This window comes from Nerophis ophidion, linkage group LG04 (assembly GCF_033978795.1).
Source record: "Nerophis ophidion isolate RoL-2023_Sa linkage group LG04, RoL_Noph_v1.0, whole genome shotgun sequence".
NCBI classification, from domain to species: domain Eukaryota; kingdom Metazoa; phylum Chordata; class Actinopteri; order Syngnathiformes; family Syngnathidae; genus Nerophis; species Nerophis ophidion.
Genome location: NC_084614.1, coordinates 21,252,020 through 21,276,146, shown reverse-complemented (window position 1 = coordinate 21,276,146; position 24,127 = coordinate 21,252,020). Strand labels below are relative to the sequence as shown.

At 39.0% G+C, this 24,127-nt stretch overlaps 1 protein-coding gene across 2 annotated transcripts; it reads left to right on the top strand.

Moving 5' to 3' along the window:
- The first annotated feature begins 184 nt into the window (after positions 1–184).
- On the top strand, positions 185–19,834 carry kdf1b (keratinocyte differentiation factor 1b). Of its 2 annotated transcripts, none has more exons than XM_061897400.1 (4): positions 185–345; positions 12,090–12,995; positions 13,072–13,158; positions 18,210–19,834. In XM_061897400.1, exons 2-4 carry the CDS (start codon positions 12,101–12,103, stop codon positions 18,302–18,304), a joined length of 1,077 nt encoding a protein of 358 aa, XP_061753384.1. In that variant the 5' UTR covers positions 185–345; positions 12,090–12,100; the 3' UTR covers positions 18,305–19,834. The 2 variants fall into 2 exon arrangements, with proteins under 2 accessions (XP_061753384.1, XP_061753385.1); XM_061897401.1 differs by having other exon boundaries at positions 186–323.
- The last annotated feature ends 4,293 nt before the right edge of the window (positions 19,835–24,127 follow it).

Below are 24,127 nucleotides of genomic sequence, written 5' to 3'. Positions count from 1 at the left end.
TGTACTACTTCTACTTAAAGCTCAATTTAAAGGTAAAAATTAATTAGATTTTGATTAAAACATAACTTAAAATCAGATTCCTGGACATTTTTTATCAAGACAGCGCAATTCCACGATGATCATTTTTCCCTTCAGCATTTTACTTTTTGCCCCGGTGACCGGAAGTTTCACTTTATTACGGCTACCTGTTGCGCTACCTCCACCTTGTCTCTCAGGTGCATGAACCGCGGAAAACTACTTCCCAAAGACAAAAAAGTGGATTAAAAAACGTTAATGGACGAGATGTAGCTACTTGTTTCAATATCGAGAAGTAGTTAAAGCTGGTACGTGGAAGAACCGCCAATTGTAAGTCATATTTACTAAAAAAATATTCGTCAGTCCTTTAATGGAGGAAAATAGCTAACTATGACGTCGCTGCCATGAAAGTGACAATATTTTTCATTTACTGGTGGAAAACTAAGCATGATCTAATATGTTAATGTGTTGTGTGCGTATAAATACATTCACATGTCACTGGTTTCTGAGTTATTCGCTCGTTTCTTCTTCGATCCTCGCATGACGTTTGTAAACATCAGGGCATTTGATAACAGTTGCTATTAAACGTTAAAACTGTATCAAAAACGAAAGCGGTTTTAGTTAATACGCCTCAAACTGGCACTAAATATGTATTTATCTTATTAAATGTTGATAGCAATAAGGGAGTTGTGTGTTAATTTGATGTAGGTGTAAGGTTAAATAAACACATTTGATTTGTCTTTTGAATGACATCGTGACTGAAATATAATTATTGAAAGCAGTTAAGTCACTTTAAATGGCATTTTTAGTTTGTAGAGATGATTCATAAGGTATTTTTTGTGTACAATTACTAGGGGTGTGAATCTTTGGGTGTCCCACGATTCGATTCGATTATCGATTCTTGGGGTCACGATTCGATAATATATCGATTTTTTTCGATTCGATTCTCGATTCAAAAACGATATTTTTCCGATTCAAAACGATTCTGTATTCATTCAATACATAGGATTTCAGCAGGATCTACCCCAGTCTGCTGACATGCAAGCAGAGTAGTAGATATATTTTTTTAAAGCTTTTATAATTGTAAAGAACAATGTTTTATCAACTTATTGCAATAATGTAAATTTGTTTAAACCAGGGGTAGGGAACCTGCGGGTCTAGAGCCAGATGTGGCTCTTTTGATGACTGCATCTGGCTCTCAGATAAATCTTAGCTGACATTGCTTAACACGATAAGTAATAAATGATTCCGCTGGTAATCACAGGGTTAAATATAACGTTCAAAATTATAAACTTTCTCATGCATTTTATTCCATCAATCCAAGAAGTCGCATTAATGGTAAGAATTATTTCATGTATTATTTGTTAGCTGCAAAATAACAATGTTATTAAAAAGAATAAGAGACTTATTATACTCTAAAAATGTTAGTCTAACTAACTTAAAAATGCGCACATTTAGTTGTATTCAGTGTTAAAAAATATTGGTAACACTTTAGTATGGGGAACATATTCTAAGTAACAAATACTTAATTAAGAGTTATTTGGACACTAGGGGACCATATAAGGGTTAGGGTTACTAATAAGTAATAATTCTGAGGTTATAAGGGAAGACTCTTAGTTAATGGCTTACTGCTTGTAAAATAAGGCCATGCAGAAAAAGGCATTAATAAGTACTTAAAAGTGACTAATTAAGAGCCAATATGTTACGAATTTGCATGTTAATAAGCAACTAATTAATGGTGAATATGTTCCCCATATCAAAGTATTACCAAAATATAATATGGCTCTCACCGAAATACGTTTTTAAAATATTTGGCTTTCATGGCTCTCTTAGCCAAAAAGGTTCCCGACCCCTGGTTTAAACTAATAAACCAGTGGTTCTTAACCTTGTTGGAGGTACCGAACCCCACCAGTTTCCTATGCGCATTCGAACCCTTTTTTAGTGAAAAATAAAATGTTTTTTTTTTTTTTATTTCAAGACAGTTATGTTTTTTTTACTGGTGCACAAAATAAACTGTGCATGAACACAGTGTGTGAACTCCCAACAAATGACACACCTGCAAATCAGTGTGACTTCTGCTGTTGCCATATTCTTAGTACGCCGATAGGGATAAGTTTTTATTTACATGATGAGTCGGGTGTGTCCTGACCCCCGTAGCGGAGGCTCCGCCAAACCCCTGAGGCCAACTCGCCGAAACCCTAGGGTTCGATCGAACCCAGGTTAAGAACCACTGTATTAAACGAACCAAAAATATGACTTATTTTATCTTTGTGAAAATATTGGACACAGTGTGTTGTCAAGGTTATGAGATGCGATGCAAGTGGTCATAAAGATAAAATAAGTCATATTTTTGGTTTGTTTAATAGTTAAAACAAATTTACATTATTGCAATCAGTTGATAAAACATTGTCCTTTACAATTATAAAACCTTGCCGTTATGTGGGCTCTACCGAGGATGTCTTTGTGGTTTGTGTTGTGGCTTGTGCAGCCCTTTGAGACTCTAGTGATTTAGGGCTATATAAATAATCATTGATCGATTGATATTGTTCTTTTATTTTAATATAAATGTCTAATGATAATGTCAATAAGGGATTTTAATCCCTTATTGACATTATCCCTAGACATTTATTTCAATTCTACCAACATTTTTAAAAATATTTGAGAAAGTGGTCTTTAACCGACTGAATGGCTTCCTAGAAAAACTAAATATCCTTGTCCCCTCCCAATATGGTTTTCGTAAAAAAAGCACCACCTGTATGGCCTTACTTGACCTCTTGGAAAAGGTCAATGACTGTATTGAAGAAGGAAAATGCGGTATTGGCATTTTTTTGGATCTGTCCAAGGCCTTTGACACAATAGACTTTGAGATCTTATTGTACAAGCTATATCACTATGGGGTCAGAGGGGTACCTCTCGATTGGTTCCGTTCTTACCTTTACGGAAGGCAACAATGTGTATGCGTCAATGATCACAACTCAGCCTGTATGACCATAAATTATGGGGTTCCCCAGGGATCCATCTTGGTGCCTCTCCTTTTTATCCTATACATAAATGATTTCGTAAACTCCTCCGGAACTTTTCATAAAATAATTTTTGCTGATGATACAAATTTGTTTACCTCACACAGGAGCCTACACGATCTACAAGAAACTGTCAATTCAGAGCTTGTGAAAGTGGATTCCTGGTTCAAATGCAATAAGCTCTCACTTAATGTAAATAAAAACATTTTATTGTATTTCGTTCTAATAAAAAACGGACAAATACTGAGCACTGCCATATCAACATCAATGGGCAGGAAATACAGAGAGTATACTCCACAAAATTCCTGGGGGTCATCATTGACCAATACCTAAATTTCAAATGTCACATTAGCCATCTGTTAAACAAATTATCCAAATATGTTGGCCTGTTCTTTCACCTTCGTCATTATCTTCCTCTTTATGCTCTACTTACCTTATTGGGTCATTATCCAGCTCAGTTTCAGCTCGCCATTGCTTGATAATTGTCGAGGAATGTTGTCGTGATGTTTTATCATTTAGCGAAATGAAATTATTCCCTTTTGTCACGTTCGAAAGCTGGCTAGCGCGGCTAGCAGGATAGCTAAGTGGGGTTAGCTAACCTAACCTGACACTAACCTCACTTGATATAAAAAACACATAATTTCCAATAAAAATATGATATCCTTATCCTCGTCATGTATCTCATTTTGTAATACCCATGTTTTAAGTGATTAGAATATTCCAAGCCAATTTGCCCGGTATAAAGTTATCAAGACAATGATGGCGCTCGCTGACCTTTGGCCTCATCTCTTGGTGCTTTACTTTAAAGCAGGGGTCTCAGACACGCGGCCTGCGGGCCAATTGCGGCCCGTGAGTCGTTATTTTGCGGCCCGCACCTTAATATGTAAATGTAGTGTTAGTGTAGCCCGCGAGTTTTATATTAATGGGATATTTGTGAAGAGTGAATCCTGTGAATAAAGGAAATCAGTGAACAAATCCGCCCATAATTGCGAATACAGCCCCCATGGAAAGAACGTAGTGAAAGTGAGCAACTACATAATATGTGTCATGTAGGACAATATCTAAACAAGAGTTTGCTAAAATGATTCCTGTTAGACCCCCTACGGTAAACAAAAAGATAAAGCCAAGAGCTCATAGTAGAGGGGCTTCTTAGGGACAGCGTGGCGCAGTGGAGGAGTGGCCGTGCGCAACCCGAGGGTCCCTGGTTCAAATCCCACCTAGTACCAACCTCGTCACGTCCGTTGTGTCCTGAGCAAGACACTTCACCCTTGCTCCTGATGGGTGCTGGTTGGCGCCTTGCATGGCAGCTCCCTCCATCAGTGTGTGAATGTGTGTGTGAATGGGTAAATGTGGAAGTAGTGTCAAAGCGCTTTGAGTACCTTGAAGGTAGAAAAGCGCTATACAAGTACAACCCATTTATCATTTATTTATTTATACAAAACTCTCTTTGAACCACATCTAAAATACTGTAATATCATCTGGTGTAACACGTTTCCTACCTACCTTCACAAATTAGAATCCATGCAAAAGAAAATTATACGGGCCCTGTCATGGTCCAAGTTTAATGCCCCCACTCGTCATCTATTTCATAAATATTATCCCTTAAGGCTGACAGATTTCAATATTTATCAAAATGGTTGTTTAACCTATCAAGTCATTTACAGGCTGAATCTTAGGCTCTGTAGTTTGGTTCCTATCTACCATCCCCAGCATGCCCACAACACTCGTAACTTAGATCTGATAATAGGTTAACATCGTTTACTGGCTTGTACCGCTCACAGTGTCGTATGCAGGGGACCAAAGATTTGGAACCAGCTTAATGAGAGCCTCAAGATGCTGTATCCATTCTCCAACTTCAAAAAGAAACTGAAAAATGACCTATTAACCACACATCTTTAATGTCTCGTGTGGGGTAGACTACTTTTGGGTTTTGCATGGTTGAATGAATGTATGTATGTATGTGTATGCTTGCTTTAGTACTATTGTGTTTATCATATAGCGTTATTGTTGTTTTGTGTCTGTTTTTAGTTGTTAAGCTTGCTACTATGTTTCATCTTTCCATGTATATATTTTCCTTTGGACCCCCTGTCAAAAGTTTCTTCTAGCTTATTTGGGGGACCCTTTCATGTACCAACATCTTTAAATGATGATATTCACCACTATTGTAAATGTTATATGATATTGTGAATAAACTTGCTAACTAATCACTGCTATGCTGAAATTATAACTAATATTGATACTGTTGTTGATAATATTCATTTTTGTTTCACTACTTTTGGTTTGTTCTGTGTCATGTTTTGTTTTCTAAATTGCTCTGTTTATTGCAGTTCTGAGTGTTGCTGGGTCAGGTTTGGTTTTGGAATTGGATTGCATTGTTATGGTATTGCTGTGTAGTAGTTTGTTGGATTGATAAAAAAAAAAAAATCGATTTAAAAAAAAAAAGAGAATCGATTCTGAATCGCAGAACGTATTCGATTCGATTTCCCACACCCCTAATAATTACTATTGTTCATTACAAGCAACTAAAGAGCATTTAAAGAAAAAATGGAATGCAGTTATTGGCTACCAACGGCAGAAGGTCTGTGGAGTCAGTCGTTTTGAAGAACACTCGATTAAAAAAACCCTGGGTTCCAGAAAACAGAGTGAGATGTTTTACCTCTTGTGCGAAACACAAATGCATACAATGATTCATCATAATTAAAACGACTAGTAAAACATTTAAAAACACACCAACCAACTTGTAAAACATTAAAAATGACTCTATTACACATAAAACGACTCCGAAGAGATGCACAGTGACATCTAAAATATAAATTACTTCTAAAACACGTAAAAGGACTCCTAAAACAAATCAAAATCAGAATGAGGTGTTTGCATCCTTTGCGAGCACATACACTTGGTGGCCTTGTAGGTGAACAGTGAACGTGAATGAAATAATTTACGGGTGCGCATCATCAGTAGTGTTCCTCTGGGTCATTGGGTGTTTCGGCCTTTAACACTATACATCCTCTCCAGAGTCGGCCAGCTACAGGATGATCAGACCTGAGCTTGCAACCCTAGTCCAATTACCGTATTTCCTTGAATAGCCGCCGGGGCGCTAATTAATTAATTAATTCAAGGCATGCGGTAATAGTGAGCAGGCGCTAATAACTTTAAAACCTCTTCTCACCCCTGTGCTTACCAATGGCATGCAATAAATAATTGAGTGTGATGTGAGGATACCATCACGAAGAGCACATTTATTAAAAAAAACGTTATTATGGTTATTATTTTCAGCACTGAAGGCTTGGGATAACCTTCAATTAACGCATGAATTTCGCTGCTTCTATCGTCACACAGACGAGATTGGAAGGCATACTGGGTGATACAAGTTACACTGAAGGTTGTGATATAAACAAATTTAACACTCTTACTAATATGTGCCACACTGTGAACCCTAACCAAACAAGAATGACAAACACGTTTCTGGAGAACATCGGCTCTGTAACACATTATAAACGCAACATAACAATTACCCAGAATGCTATGCATCCATGACTCTTACTGCTTATATTATACACCCCGATAGCACCAAACCCCGCCCACCTCAACAGACGCACGGGGGGGGGGCGGGGGGGGGGGTGCTAGTGGGGTGTATAATACAGCCAAGAGTCATGGATGCATTGCATTCTGGGTAATTGTTATGTTGCGTTTATAATGTTTTACAGAGCCGATGTTCTCCAGAAATGTGTTCGTCATTCTTGTTTGGTGTGGGTTCACAGTGTGGCACATATTAGAAAGTGTGTAAACTTGTTAATATCACAACCTTCAGTGTAACCGGTGTGGCTGATGAACAAGACCCCTGGTTTACACATTAGTATAATAAAAAAATAGCTCTTTATACTGTGTAACTTCATTATGTATTTCAAGAGAGTTTTGTGGCTCCCATTGTCATGAAATGTTCTTAATTTTTTAAGAAAAGAGTTGTGTCATCTGCTAATTGACAAACTATTATTTCCGTGCCTCACAGTTTAAAGAGATTGCTAACATTCCCAGAGCTAAGATGAATACATATGGTGATAAGGGACATGCTTGAGGACTGTCCACCTTGAATGGGAAACTTGGGGTTGTGCCTGATGCGAGCAAAACACAGGTTTTAAAATTATCATACAGTCCTCTAATTATTTCCCTAAACACAATACCAAATGCAGTGTGTTCCAGTGTTAGAAAAAGAAAGTAATGTTCCAGTGCAGACCTAAGCAAATTAAGGCCCGTTAAGCTTTTCAATCTGGCCCGCCAGACAATCCCCCCCAATTTTTTTAGATCTTTAAGATCGAAACTGGAGCAGCTATTATGATGTGCAGTGATGTTTTCAAATTACCGTAAGTCTTGAACTATACAAAGTATTTGAATGGTTGGAATCTGCGGTTTTGAATGATATACTAGTTACTATGGTAATCTAAACCATAGCTGCTCAGACGAGGCACCTAGCAGTGTGGGTGTGGAGCGTTTCCACAGAGTGTTTAGACTTGGACTTAGACTTAGACAAACTTTAATGATCCTCAAGGGAAATTGTTCCACAGAGTAGCTCAGTTACAATGATGGAAAGTGTAAGGATGGAAAGGGCAATGCAGGTATAAATACACTAAATATAGCGATATAAAATATAAGATATATGTGAATATATACGAATATGTACTTATTATGTGTACAATATATTATATATACAGATATATTATGTCTAAAACATATAAACAACATATACCAATTACCATGTAAAATATTACAGTATATATGGCAGCCGCAGCATAAAATAGAGAGTAAATCCTGCAGAAAAAGGAAATAGACATTAAAAACAAAGAGAAGTAGCTGACATAGAGGGTGTCAGGTAATAGGCAGAAAAGAGAGCGGCCAGACGCGGAAGGAGATTTTTACAACAAAGTTCTAAAGCTTAGTGATGTATCAGATTGTAAGTGCGTATTTTTTTTACCCTTAGTGCTCATATTTCGCTGTTTGTTGCAGTTTTGTTGCGTTTCGCTTGATTGTAAAATATATCAATGGAAAGGGGGTGTCGTGTTCAAATATTGTCAATATTCAGTGTTTTATCGTTCATAGTTAATATTGTAAATCCTACATTCTTTATTTTCATGTACATTCTGGGTGTTTCATTCAGTGAAAAAAATTTGAATTCCATTCCGTTTTTAAAGTGGTCTGTCATAACATTTTTAGCTTTGATTAGACATTATTTTGAGGTTTTGTATTAGTGTTCCTAAAAATAGGACCCAAGCACACAAACTGTACAGCAGATTTTCACAGCTTATATATATATATATAATGTATATATATATATATATATATATATATAATTAAGACATATATACATATATATATATAAATAATTAAGACATATATATATATATGTCCATATATATATAAAATTAAGACATATATATATTGTAGTATCCCCCACTTCTGGTATCAGACTATGAAAAATCGTCCATTTTGGTCTTTTCCTGGGGATTTTCATTTTTCTTTATGAAATTTAACATGAAAATCAAATCATTTTTTTATATTTTGTTATTGCTTTTCAACTCCAAAAAGCAGGTTGTGCTCAAAAAAATGGTACCAGCATAATGTATATTTATAGCGAGTGAAACACACAATGTCGTTGAGCCCTTGCAATTAAATAATTGTGCCGTTATTAATCACGGTTAATAGTAAAACAAGTTTATCTGTTAGGATCAGGTCGCATGGTTGCGAGGTCATGTTCCCCAGGATGCAGAAAGGCAGGGGGGAGAAGCAGTGTGCAGGTAAAATTTAAAGTTAAAGTACCAATGATAGTCACACACACACACCAGGTGTGGTGAAATTATTCTCTGCATTTGACCCATCCCCGTGTTCACCCCCTGGGAGGTGAGGGGAGCATTGAGCAGCAGCGGTGGCCGCGCTCAGGAATCATTTTGGTGATTTAACGCCCAATAACAACCCTTGATGCTGAGTGCCAAGCAAGGAGGCAATGGGTCTCATTTTTATAGTCTTTGGTATTACTCAGCTGGGGTTTGAACTCACGACCTTCCAGTCTCAGGCCGGACACTCCAACCACAGGGCCACTGAGCAGGTCCACAAAGTCTTTTAATCCTCCAAGATATTGCAAAAATCCAAAAAGGAGACTTAGGAAGCTTAAGGCCACTCAAAGCAAAATTTAGCATACAAACAAAAGGAGTAACTAGAAGCTAGCATAACAAAAAATGTTACTGTCGCTGAGGGAGGCTGCAATGACCATAACTTATGGCAAGACTGGGTATATAAGAGGGCTGTGATAAACGAAAGCAGCTGGTGGGGACACCAATCACTAAATGAGGGCAGTTGTTGAGAACGGAACTCAATAAACCAGAAAGTAAACACAGGATTAATACAAAACTCACAACCAGAGACATGATCCGGTCAACAGATAATGACATGATCATTGCATCCCCATATGTGAGCATTTAATTTAATGTGAACAAATTGGCCCATTGTGACAAGTTCAGCAATTTTATTGGTCTGGTGTGACAAAGCTAAATTTATCGGCAGTATGTGAAGCCAGAAACATTCATAAATTAGCCGCACACATTATATGAAGCACATGATTCAAAGTGTGGTAATAAGTAGCTGCTTATAGTCCGGAAATTACAGTCAATGATCCCTCACATCTGATCACGAAAATGTACCAATCCTATAATAAATATTCCGAACAGACTGGACTGATGACTACTAATTAGTAGTGTAACCTTTAACTAGGGCTGGGCGATTTGGCCTTTTTTTTAATATCTCAATATTTTTTAGGCCATATCGCAACATACGATATCCATCCATCTATGTTTTTTCCGCTTATTAACCCTTTGGGGACGCGGGGGGCGCTGGTGCCTATCTCAGCTACAATCGGGCGGAAGGCGGCGTACACCCTGGACAAGTCGCCACCTCATCCCAGGGCCGATATACGATATATATCTCGATATTTTGCCTTGGCCTTGAATGAACACTTGATGCATATTAGAGATGCGCGGATAGGCAATTATATCATCCGCATCCGCATCACCAAAGTCGTCATCCACCCGCCGTCCACCCGAACCAACATTTTATCAGGACCGTACCCGCCCTCCAACCGCCCGCTGAAATACATTAGAGGTTGTCCGCCTTTACCACTCACAGAGCTATTTAAACCTGTTTCACAGAGTAATGATGACAATTGGAGCCACTAACGTTCCCGCGACTATCCAATAGCGTTCATCCTGATTACAAGAATAAGGGCGTGCTGTGAAGCCATCACCTTAGACAACTTCAATAACATGTACGAACCGATTGTTGGTCCGTCAACATGCTGCGTGCAGCTTCCGCAATTAAACGTTCAAGATTGAAGGGCATACTGGGTGATACAGAGTACACTGATGGTTGTGGTATAAACAACTTTAACACTTACTAATATGCGCCACGCTGTGAAGCCACACAATACAAGATTGACAAACACATTTCAGGAGAACATCCTCACAGTAACACAACATAAACGCAACACAAAAATACCCATAATCCTTTGTACCCGTGACAATTCCTGAGGGGGAGGGGGAGGCGGGGTTTGCTGCTTGTGGGGTGTATAAAATAGTCAGGAAGTGTCATGAATACAAAGGATTATCGGTATTTGTTGTGTTGCGTTTATGTTGTGTTACTGTGAGGATGTTCTCCCGAAATGTGTTTGTCGTTCTTAATTGGTGTGGCTTCACAGCATGGCGCATATTACAAAGAGTGTTACAATTGTTTATATCACAACCATTAGTGTACTCTGTGTCACCCAGGATGCCTTGCAGTCGTGTGCATGTTGCCGCGGAAACCTCACACAATATGATGCTGGACTGATAAGCAGATCATACATGTTGTAGTAGGCGACAAAGCCATTGGCTTTATAGCACGCCCTAATACTTATTATCTGGGTGACTGCCGGCAGTCATTCAAGAGAATAATAGCGTCTCTTATTGTCTTCTTCGCTTTATGACACAGGTCTTAAATGGCTCTTTGAATGGCAAAGGATATCGATCACAGAACCATGCATATAAAATATTTCCGGATGGTTCAACCGCCACCCGCCCGAATCTAATTAAAATCTATTTTTTCGTCATTTCAACCGCCCGACCCGCGTTTTATCCGCGTCTCCGCGGATGAGACCGCAAACCGCGCATCTCTAATGCATATAATCACTGCAGTATGATGATTCTATGTGTCTACATTAAAAGATTCTTGTTCATGCTGCATTAATATATGCTACTTTTAAACTTTCATGCAGAGAAGGAAATTACAATCAAGTCAATTGACCAAAACTGTATTAATTAAACAGTTATTAAGCAGTGGCACAAACGTTCATGTCATTTCCAAACCAGAAAGTGCAAGATTGTCGGAGACATTTTAAGTGTCAAATATAAATGAGCTGCATAATAGGAAATCAAATAGTATTCGTCCTTCGTTATCTGGTAGGTTACTACGGACGTTATGAAATTCCCTTCATTCCCAAGCAGGTGACTTTTCAAATGATGCTACATATTTGCAGTAATGCTACTTTTTATAGCAATGCTTTTGGCCCACACTTGACAAATTACGGTTGTCTGTTCGACATATTCCCACTTGAAGCCAAACCACCGCCAGACGATGGACACCCTGCTGTTTTTCTTGGGAATTACTTCTTCCTTCATTCACAAATTCTTTCTCTCGCATTATCACTCGCATGGCTCCGCTAGCATCACAGCTAACGTTACCCATGCTGCTACCTCTCTGCTGGGCGAGGGCATATACGTATGTGACGTATGACATGACAGTATGTGACGTGTGTAAGAAAGTGCGCTTATCTGTGAGAAGGAGACATAGGAAAGAGAGAGAAGAGGCTGTAGTGTAATGCCTGCAGATAAAAGCAACTTCGTGAGAATCTATACTCGGATATTACGATAAAGTCATTTTCTATATCGCACAGAGACAAACCCGTGATATATCGTGTATATCGATATATCGCCCAGCCCTAATTGTAACTGATCTTATTTGTCTGGGTGTGTTTAGATCTTGACGACATGTCTGTAAGCAGCGCGGGCGGCGTAAGAGACACCTCGGGGCCTGGCAGCCACAAGCGAGGACTGAGCCTGACGAGCAGCCAAAGGTCTTTCTTCTACGAGGAGGGCTGCGTGGACCCTGTAGAAGCAGAGATCCAGAAGCTGAGGACAGGCCAGCAGAAAGATGCAAACGGGCAGCAGTCAGAGACAACAGGTTTTATCGCTTCTTCAGCCAGTCCTCCCTCCGCCAATCAAACCTGCAATCCCTGCACTTCCCCGAGGGCCTGTAGGACCATTATGTGCCGAGTCTTGACCTGCGGCCTTTATAGAGTGTTTACGCGTGTCCCGTGTTTGGCGCCTAAAGAGAACGCGGTAGAAGAGCCAGAAAATCTGAGCCTCCGAGCTGAGAATCCGTTAGACCTACAACAAGAAGAGGACGACGACTGGCTGGGGGAAGTCTGCATTAACGGAGTGAAAGTAGACAGTCCAAGAGAGTATTTAGTAACTGAAGCTGTAACGTACGTGCCTCAAACGCAGCCCCGCCATCCATCCCTACAGGAGTGTATAATGCTCGAGGACTGGGAGGACGGCGAGGAGGACGTGGACTCGCTGATTAGAAAGAAGCTGCTGGAGCTTTACACCGAGTATCAGATCGAGGAGTTTGCCCGGTGCACGTCAGACTCTGTGTTCCTGCGCAAGAGCAAGGACATCAATCTGCTCATCAACACGCTGGCCGAGGAGCATCAAATGGACGAGCAAGAGGCCGAGTGTCGGCTGGTGCGCGGCATCATCCGCATCAGCACGCGCAGGAGCAAGAAGAAAAAGAGGCCGCACGTCTCCCGCACGGAGAAAACGCTGTCAGACAGCGGCAACGAGACCATGAGGGAGAGCAGCTCTTTTACGTTCAGCAACAACAGTAAGCTCCGCTCGTTAGTTAATGACGCATCGCCTTTTCACCTGAGATATTTTTGTTGTTTTTTTTTTACTCCTAGATGACTACAAATCCGATCCCAACTTCCAAATATCCGAATTGAGTCCCTCTGACAAGTGTGCCAGGGAAATATGGAGGAACAATAGTGGTGAGAAGTGGAATTATTGATGTAACACAACATAAACCTAACACAACAAATACCCAGAATCTTTTGCGTCCATGACTCTTCCTGACTATATTATACACCCCGATAGCCCCAAACCCCGCGCCCCAAACCCCGCCCACCTAGCGGGGTATGTAATATAGTCAGGAATAGTCATGGATGCAAAGGATTCTGGGTATTTGTTGTGTTGCGTTTATGTTAAGTTACTGTGAGGTTGTTCTCCCGAAATGTGTTTGTCATTATTGTTTGGTGTGGGTTCACAGTGTGGCGCATATTAGTAAGAGTGTTAAAGTTGTTTATATCACAACTTTCAGTGTAACCTGTATCACCCAGTATGCCTTGCAATCTCGTACGTGTATCTGCGGAAGCCACATACAACATGTTGCTGGACTGGCAAGCAGTTTGTATATGTTGTAGAAGGTGTCAAAGGCAATGGCTTCATAGCACGTCCTTATTATTGTTATCTGGGTGACCAACAGCAGATATTCGCGAGAATGGTTGCGGCTCCCATTGTTTTCTTTATTTTGAGAAACGGGTCAAAATGGCTCTTTGAGTGGTAAAGGTTGCCGACGCCTGCTTTAGAGATTGATGTCGGTTTTTGTTTACAGTGCTATCTGAGGGATCGAAGGTCATGGTCATTCAATGTTGGTTTCCGGCCATGCCGCTTACGTGGAGTGATTTTTCCAGATTCTCTGAACCTTTTGATGATATTATGGACCGTAGCTGTTGAAATCCCTAAATTTCTTGCAATTACACTTTGAGAAACATTGTTCTTAAACTGTTTGACTATTTGCTCACGCAGTTGTGGACAAAGGGGTGTACATCGCCCCATCCTTTCTTGTGAAAGACTGAGCATTTTTTTGGGACGCTGTTTTTATTCCCAATCATGGCACCCACCTGTTCCCAATTTGCCTGCACACCTGTGGGATGTTCCAAATAAGTGTTTGGTGAGCATTCCTCAACTTTGTCAGTATTTATTGCCACATTTCCCAACTTCTTTGTCACATGTTGCTGGCATCAAATTCTAAAGTTCATGATTATTTGCACCAAAAAAAATGTTTATCAGTTTGAACATCAAATATGTGGTCTTTGTAGCATATTCAACTGAATATGGGTTGAAAAGGATTTGCAGATCATTGTATTCCGTTTATATTTACATCTAACACAGTTTCCCAACTCATATGGAAATGGGGTTTGTTAAAAAATGCATGCATACATAAACACACACCCACATGCACACATAAAGTAAAGTGTTATGACAACATAAAACCAAGGATACGCATATATATATATACAAACATACACACACACATATATGAACCCCCCCGCACCCCCAAAAAATAAAAATAAAACTTACTTAGGTAATATTACAATTAAATTAGTGCGCCACTACTATACCTTGGAATGTATAATGTTTAGCAAGCAAACTGAGAAATTTAAGTTGATCAATGGGGTGCGCCTAAACAATAGCAGCAGCATCCGGGTTCAAGGAATCAACATGTTCCTGAAATGAATTCCGAATTTTGGTAAACTTTGCTTTACAGCCCCGAAGACAGTGCCTTATCTTGTCCAACCTCATGAAGGACAGAACATCTCTTATAGATACGAAACATTTAAAATAATAAAATCCACTTTACATTAACATCTGCAAATGGGCAGCTGACGAGAGGAAAGAAAAGAACAAACGGGGGAGGGAGGGTGGTGTGTGTGTGTGTGTGTGTGTGTGTGTGTGTGTGTGTGTGTGTGTGTGTGTGTGTGTGTGTGTGTGTGTGTGGGCTCCTGGGAGGGACACCGCTAAACGGGAGGTAATGTATTTTCTGCCGCTGTGACATAAATCCACTCTTTCTAGAAAAGTCCATTCTCATCACAATTAAAAACGTGTTTGGGTACGAAACTGCCCTCCTCAATCTCTTCAATACGAGCAAGCACAAACTGGCTGGCAGCAGTACACGAAATGTATGAATTAAGCGTTCCTACACAGAAAAACATGGTTCGCACACAAGGGCAGACTTGACTCGATCTAACAGTTCGTAAATTGCAAAGTTTGCAAAAAGTTGTTCGTAAATCGTCGTTTCACTGCATCGTGTAATGTGACTAAAATATAATTCGCAGAGGTATTTCTGATATTTTTGCCCGACTTCCGCAGCTAAAAAGCTAACCGGAATATCAGAAAGAATTATGCAGTAAGCAGGAGAAGTCTATATAAAAGTGTACGTAATACATACAAAAAGGGCTGGGCGATATGGCCTTTTTTTAATATCTCGATATTTTTTTGGCCATATAGCGATACACGATATATATCTCGATATTTTGCCTTAGCCTTGAATTAACACTTGATGCATGTAATCACAGCAGTATGATGATTCTATGTGTCTACATTAAAACATTCTTCTTCATACTGCATTAATATATGCTACTTTTAAACTTTCATGCAGAGAAGGAAATCACAACTAAGTAAATTGACCAAAATAGTATTTATTAAACTGTTATTAAGCAGTGGCACTGACATTCATGTCATTTCCATAACTGAAAGTGCAAGACTGTCAGAGACATTTTAAAACAAGCTATGGGTGCACTTTTGTGCTTGATGTCACTAACATGCCATATCAAAACAACACTAAATTAAAGTGCACTTTTTGTACAGAACGGCACTACAATAGTTTAAAACAAATAAAGTGTTTTTTGTGCGTGATGTCACACAAGATATTTCAATAACTGTCAAATAAAAACGGGCTGCATAATCGGATATGAAATAGTGTTCATCCTTTGCAACGTGGTAGGTTACTGCGGACATCATCTCCTTTTGTTATTGACCATTTTTTCATACGGTGTTGATCTGGAAATGTTTGCCTCGGCATTTTGACGGCGTGGGCGTGTGGCACCGAATGGAAATGTTGACATGCGGAGTTAGCACTCTTCATTCTCTAGCATGTGACTTTTCAAATGAGGCTACATATTAGCAGTAATGCTACTTTTGGTACCAACGCTTTAGCACCACACTTGACAAATTAATGTTGTCTATTCGACATATTCCCGCTTGAAGCCGAACCACCGCCAGACGATGGACCCCCTGCTGTTTTTTTTGTGAATTAATTCTTCCTTCATTTGTTACCAGATTCGCACCTTCTTTCTCTCGTATTACCACTCGCATGGCTTCGCTAGCATCACAGCTAACGTTACCCAGTCTGCCACCTCTCTGGTCGGCGAGGGCGTATATGTATGTGACGAATGACGTGACAGTATGTAACACCTGTAAGAAGGTGCGCTTGCTGTCCGTGAGAAGGAGAGACAAGGAGTGGGAAAAGCCTTTAGCGTAATGCCCGCAGCTAAAAGCAACTGCGTGAGAATGTATACTCGAATATCACGATATAGTCATTTTCTACATCGCAAACCCGCGATATATCGCGTTTATCGATATATCGCCCAGCCCTACATACAAAGTACTTTGACTTTGCACTGAGTACCAGGCAGCATTGAGTCAGACTGATTCTGAGCATCTGAGTGATGTTTAAATTAGTCCTGCTTTGCAGCTTGAGTGTGAAGTACAGAGGACTTTGTCAGAGAGGTGCAAGCTAACTTCTGGCCAAGATTCTGGCCACACCAATAACAGGCAAAATAGTGTTTACCAGGGACGAGATCCAAATGCTGTACAGCACACGTACACCTGCTCCCAAGATGTGAGACACTGTCACTGAATCAAACAAAAATGGCTTTATTTTAAAGCAGGGGTCACCAACCTTTTTGAAACCAAGAGCTACTTCTTGGGTACTGATTAATGCAAAGGGCCACCAGTTTGATACACACTTAAATAAATTGCCAGAAATAATTTGCTCAATTTACCTTTAACTCTATGTTATTGTTAATAATTGATGATATTTATTTTTGTGGAAACACTGATCATCTTAATGATTTCTCCCGATAAATATATATAGAAACAGATAAATGTCAAAAAAAAAAAAAGGGTATTTCTGTCCGTCATTCCGTCGTACATTTTTTTTCTTTCTACAGAAGGTCTTTTGCAGAGAATAAATGATGAAAAAAAACATTGAACGGTTTAAAAGAGGAGAAAAAATGAAAATTAAATTTGGAAACATAGTTTATCTCCAATTTCGACTCTTAAAAATTCAAAATTCAACCGAAAAAAAGAAGACAAAAACTAGCTAATTCGAATCTTTTGGAAAAAATTTAAAAAAGAATTTATGGAACATCATTAGTAATTTTTCCTGATTAAGATTATTTTTAGAATTTTGATGACATGTTTTAAATAGGTTTGTTAGAATATATAACAAATTGGACCAAGCTTTATTTCTAACAAAGACAAATCATTATTTCTTCTAGATTTTCCAGAACAAAAATTTTAAAATAAATGCAAAAGACTTTGAAATAAGATTTAAATTTGATTCTACAGATTTTTTAGATTTGCCAGAATGAATTTTTGAATTTTATTCATAATAAGTTTGAAGAAATATTTCACAAATATTCACCGTCGAAAAAACAGAAGCTAAAATGAAGAATTAAATTAAAATTAATGTATTATTCTTTACAATACAAAAAATAAATCTACTTGAAAATTCATTTAAATTCTCAGGAAAGAAGAGGAAGGTATATGTGTTTAAAAATCCTAAAATCATTTTTAGGGTTGTATTTTTCTCTAAAAATGTCTTTCTAAAAGTTATAAGAAGCAAAGTAAAACAATAAATGAATTCATTTAAACAAGTGAAGACCAACTCTTTAAAATATTTTCTTGGATGTTCAAATTCTATTTGAGTTTTGTCTCTCTTAGAATTAAAAATGTCGAGCCAAGCGAGACCAGCTTGCTAGTAAATGAATCAAATTTGAAAAATAGAGGCAGCTCACTGGTAAGTGCTGCTATTTGAGCTATTTTTAGAACAGGCCAGAGGGCGACTCATCTGGTCCTCACGGGCCCTCCTGTTTTAAAGTAACATGCATGATTCCTTGCTGCTGTGCATTGTGTACAGACATGACAGTGAACGCGACTTCAGCTTCTAACGTAACACAATGTTTTGTTTCCGCAGGTCTTACCTCCAGGTCGTCAATAACCTACTCCCCCTCCCACACAGGGACAAACTCCTCAGGCGTCCCACTCATCAGCACTTCCGTCAGAACATGACGCGCTTGCCATATATGCGTTTTTATTTCTCTTTCAAGGGGCCACGATCGTGTGTTAAGGACGTCCGTCAACTCAGGGCTCTGTTTGTTTCAATATTTATGTTCATTTTTTGTTTGTATGTGATTAATTATACACATAATTCTGCTTCACTAGCAGCTTTTGATGATTTTAATAAATCACAACAAGTATCTTGACGAAAGCAGAATTGTGCAGTCTTACTGTTTTTTTAATTTATACGTTTTCATTCGTAATTATCCATCTCATCATAAATGAAGCAGATGCATTCTGAAATCTCACAAGTGGGTTCATGTGGGACGTTCTCCCATCCAAAGGCAAAACCCAGTAACTCAGTTTTGGTCAAAACTGAGCTGATAATAATTTTGGAGTTCCTAGGTGATATGCTTTACATTAGTGTATGCGATATTGTAATTTGTTCCGTAAGTAAGCTGTTACGCGCATGGCAGGACCTAGCAACTACCACATAACCGCGTAGATACAACAGAAAAACCTAGTATTTCAAGGGACCAATCGGAGTTTCTTTGTCAGTCGCCTTATTGTCTTTAATGGGACTGGACGCTGTACACGGCTCTTTGGGGCGGCATAGCTCGGTTGGTAGAGCGGCCGTGCCAGCAACTTGAGGCTTGCAGTTTCGATTCCCGCTTCCGCCATCCTAGTCACTGCCGTTGTGTCCTTTGGCAAGACACTTTACCCACCTGCTCCCAGTGCCACCCACACCGGTTTAAATGTAACTTAGATATTGGGTTTCACTATGTAAAGCGCTTTGAGTCACTAGAGAAAAGCGCTATATAAATATAATTCACTTCACTTCACATTTGCACGAATGGGGGCCGACGGTCAACCCGATTATGTGATATTATGGCACGAGGGGATATTTGGAAGATCGGTCTAGGACGTTGCAAGCACCTTCATTAAATGTATTGTTCTTGATTCTTCCCCTTGCATACTCTTTTGGGCTGATAACTGTGGAGGTCAAAATAAAAACTGGACGCTGTACACGGCTCTTGCCCTATGTGCAAACGCCGAATGGGGCCCACCCGAGATTGTGATAAAATATCTGGAGAAAGGGCCAGCAGATTCAATCCATGGCTCAATCTGCAAGAAAATGAAAGCTCAAGAAAACATCTATACGTTTGATGACTTTGTAGATCTTTGTAAGACAACATCAAGATAGATTGGTTTTCCTTTGTTTTCTCAAAATCAGCTAAAAGTGAGTTACTAGGGTTTGCCTTTGGACGGGAGAGTTGTCCATATTGTGCTCTCTTATCTGCACTATAGCTGGTGCTTACTGTGGACGTATGCGCTCAGGTATAACTAATAATTGCATTCGCAAATGGATTGTGTAAAGATGCAGATTGCACCGATTCTCTCCTCTCACGTGCCATCTCTCGATTTTGGATTCCTTGCATCAAATTAACTACATTTAGTCATTGGTTGTTAATGTGATACTGTGTTTGTTTTTTAATACAGCGGTTTACAAAAAAATGAAGCCAGTGAGGCTTCCTACCAGGCTTTCTGTTGTCTTATTATTTTTTTTATTTTTTTTAATTGATTCAATCCAACAAACCACTACACAGCAATACCATAACAATGCAATCCAAATCCAAAACCAAACCCGACCCAGCAACACTCAGAACAGCAACAATAATCAGAGCAATTGAGAGGGCACACAAACACGACACGGAACAATCCAAAAGTAGTGAAACAAAATAGAATATTATCAACAACAGTATCAATACCAGTAACAATTTCAACATAGCAGTGATTAAAAATCCCTTATTGACATTATCATTAGACATTTATAAAAAATAAAATGTAAAGGAAAAATAGTGTCACAGTGGCTTACACTTGCATCGCATCTCATAAGCTTGACAACACACTGTCAATATTTTCACAAAGATACAGTGGGCGGAAAAAGTATTTAGTCAGCCACCGATTGTGCAAGTTCTCCCCGTTAAAATGATGACAGAGGTCTGTAATTTTCATCATAGGTACACTTCAACTGTGAGAGACAGAATAGGAAAAAAAATCCAGGAATTCACATTGTAGAATTTTTTAAAGAATTTATTTGTAAATTATGGTGGAAAATAAGTATTTGGTCAACCATTCAAAACTCTCACTGATGGAAGGTTTCGGCTCAAAATATCCCGATAGATGGCCCCATTCATTCTTTCCTTAACACGGATCAATCGTCTTGGCCCCTTAGCAGAAAAACAGACCCAAAGCATGATGTTTCCACCCCCATGCTTCACAGTAGGTATGGTCTTCTGGGATGCAACTCAGTATTCTTCTTCCTCCAAACACGACGAGTTGAATTTATACCAAAAAGTTGTATTTTGGTTTCATCTGACCACATGACATTCTCCCAATCCTCTGCTGTATCATCCATGTATCCATCCATCCATTTCCTACCGCTTATTCCCTTTTGGGGTCGCGGGGGGCGCTAGCGCCTATCTCCGCTTCAATCGGGCGGAAGGCGGTGTACACCCTGGACAAGTTGCCATCCCATTGCAGGGCCAACATAAATAGACAGACAACATTCACACACTAGGGCCAATTTAGTGTTGCCAATCAACCTATCCCCAGGTGCAAGTCTTCGGAAGTGGGAGGAAGCCGGAGTACCCGGAGGGAGCCCACGCATTCACGGGGAGAATATGCAAACCCCACACAGAAAGATCCAGAGCCTGGGATTGAACCCAGGACTGCAGGACCTTCGTATTGTGAGGCAGACGCACTAACCCCTCTTCCACCGTGAAGCCCATCCATGTATCCATTTTGGTATAAACTCAACTTGTCGTGTTTGGAGGAAGAAGAATACTGAGTTGCATCCCAAGAACACCATACCTACTGTGAAGCATGGGGGTGGAAACATTATGCTTTGGGGCTGTTTTTCTGCTAAGGGGACAGGACAATTAATCCATGTTAAGGAAAGAATGAATGGGGCCATGTATCGTGATATTTTGAGCCAAAACCTCTTTCCATCAGTGAAAGCTATGAATGGTTGACCAAATACTTATTTTCCACCATAATTTACAAATAAATTATTTAAAATTCCTACAATTTGAATTCCTGTCTCTCACAGTTGAAGAGTACCTATAATGAAAATTACAGACCTCTGTCATCATTTTAAGTGGGAGATCTTGCACAATCGGTGGCTGACTAAATACTTTTTTGCCCCACTGACAAATCTGTCAGATTTTTTGGTTCATTTAATAGTTTAAAAAAATTAAATAATGGATCCCATATTCCAATATATGATTCATTATTATCAAAACTAAATGCAGCTGTTTCTACTGATATCATCTCCATAGCTTGTGTGTGCCAGTCAGAATGTGTTGGACTATCAACGTCTATCCATTTCTTTATTATTACCCTTTTTGTTATTATGCATATTGAAAGAAATGCATGTTTACTCTTTGATGACACTTTACTAAATTGATGGAGATCCCCAAGAATACAAGTTTGCAGTGTCATTGGGATGTTTATATTAAGGAATTGCTTCTTTTGTTGTTTTCAACCATAACTCTTTTATCCTCTGACATTCCCACAATAAATGAACAAAATTTGCCCGACACTTCATACATAACTTGCTATCTACTACACCGATGTTAAATAGCTGAGAAGATGTAAAATACAATCTATTCAATATCTTAAATTGAGTCAGCTTATCTTTAATGCTTCAAAAAGGTTTATTGGCATTTTTCCAAATATCATTCCATGATATGTCTCTTTCATCTAAAATGTTTAGGCCGATCATCCATTTCCGAACATATGCATCATTTGCATTCCTAGTATGGTGTTCATCTGTTATTCCATAAAATAGTTTAATTAATTTCCTGATAGTATATTCATTAAAAAGTGCATCCTCCAGTTCATAGCTATTTAAAGACATACTTTCAGAGGATATGCATTTATTTACTGCATGTTTTAAAGAGATAAAATTTTAAAAAACTATTTCTGGGTACATTATATTGATCAACTAAATCATTGAGCGGTTTAAAATAGTTGTTATTAATAATATGATGAGGTTTAATAATATCTCTGTCTTTCCTTGTTGTCCATTTAACCACATTTTTATTAATTAGGGACCGAATGTCCCTTTGGGACAGAGGACCCTATTGTATTTCTAAGGTTTTATTGTTATTATACCGCCGCCTCTTTGAGCTGTAAATTGACCCCCTTAACATGCTTCAAAACTCACCAAAATTAATACACACATCAGGACTGGCGAAAATTGTGATCTAATTAAAAAACCAAAACCCAAAACTCAAAATTGCGCTCTAGCGCCCAGTAGGAAAAAACACAGACAAAACTGCTTAAAACTTCCGTTAGGAATGTCGTAGAGACATGAAACAAAAACGTCTATGTAGGTCTGACTTAGACCTAGATTTCATACACTGACCTCCTTCAGCAAAAATCAACAGGAAGTTGGCAAGAACCCCTTCAAAACAAAAGTTTCTTAAAAAAATGTCATTTTTGCCTCTTTCATCTGTAATTTGACCCCCTTAAAATGCTTCAAAACTCACTAAACTGGACACACACATCAGGACTGTCGAAAATTGCGATCTAATAAAAAACCAAACCCTTAAACTCAAAATTGCGCTCTAGCGCCCCCTAGGAATAAAACACAGACAAAACTGCTCTTGGGAAGAAAACACAGACAAAACTGCTTGTAACTTCCGGTAGGAATGTCAGAGAGACATGAAATAAAAACCTCTATGTAGGTCTCACTTAGACCTACATTTCATTATTTGACATCCTTCAGCAAAAATCAACAGGAAGTTGGCAATTACACCTTCAAAACAAAAGTTTTGTAAAAACCAGTCACCTTTTTTTCAAACATTATCTCCTCTGAGCGCGTTTGTTGTGTCGGCTTCAAACTCGCACAGGAGAGAGATTGAACCCTTCTGATTAAAAGCTGCGCTAAGACTTTTTCTAACTGCTCCGGTTTTGATTTTACGAGCCATCAAAGAACCTCTGCGCTGATGCTGCAGCGTGACCACACAATGCAGAGAAGGTAGGTACTGTGCGGGTAAAGATATGTTGACTGGGTGAAAGAAGGAGGCACCAGTTTGACTCCAGGATACAGAGAAGGTAGGTAATGTGCACGTAAAGATATGTTGTCTGGGTGATGGCAGGAAGCACCAGCGTGTATGGGTGAAAGAAAGAAGCCCCAGTGTGACCCCAGGATGCAGGGAAGGTAGGTAATGTGCAGGTAAAGATATGTTGAATGGGTAAAGGTAGGAAACACCAGCAAAAGTCGGTCCCGTCCATCGCTGCTTGCAGCTTTAATTATGATATTAGGATTGTACCAAAGCGGTTGATTTACAGATGTAATTGGGTTGATTCCAAGTATTTTCTGACACAGTTTTAGAATGTTAAAGGTGGCTTCTATTGGGCTCTGCCTCAATTCATTAGGTATTGTTTAATGTAATATAAACTCCCCACATACAGTATCTGTTCAAATTCATTAACATATTTGTTTAATGTTGATCCAGTCCTTATCTGCAGAAGAATGGAATAAGTGGCTTGCTTGTTCACAACCGAAGGAGATATAATAATGTAAGAAGTTTGGTACGGTAATTGCAATCCTCCTTTATCTTGTGTACAAGACAATCTTAAGTATGAGCATCTGGCCTTCTTTCCACACCATATAAAATGTGATTTCATTGTATGTATTTTCTTAAACCAACATTTATTAATTAGGACAGGCATCATTTTCAGTATATAATTAACTGCTGGCAGTATACTAATTTTTACTATGTTCACCCGACCCTAAAGTAATATTTGGAGACCTGACCAGCG

Coding starts and splice junctions, on each gene's coding strand:
- kdf1b (XM_061897400.1), top strand. CDS start 12,101: ATGTCTGTAAGCAGCGCGGGCGGCGTAAGAGACACCTCGGGGCCTGGC. Junction 12,996..13,071: donor TTTTACGTTCAGCAACAACA/GTAAGCTCCGCT, acceptor TTTTACTCCTAG/ATGACTACAAATCCGATCCC. Junction 13,159..18,209: donor AATATGGAGGAACAATAGTG/GTGAGAAGTGGA, acceptor TTGTTTCCGCAG/GTCTTACCTCCAGGTCGTCA.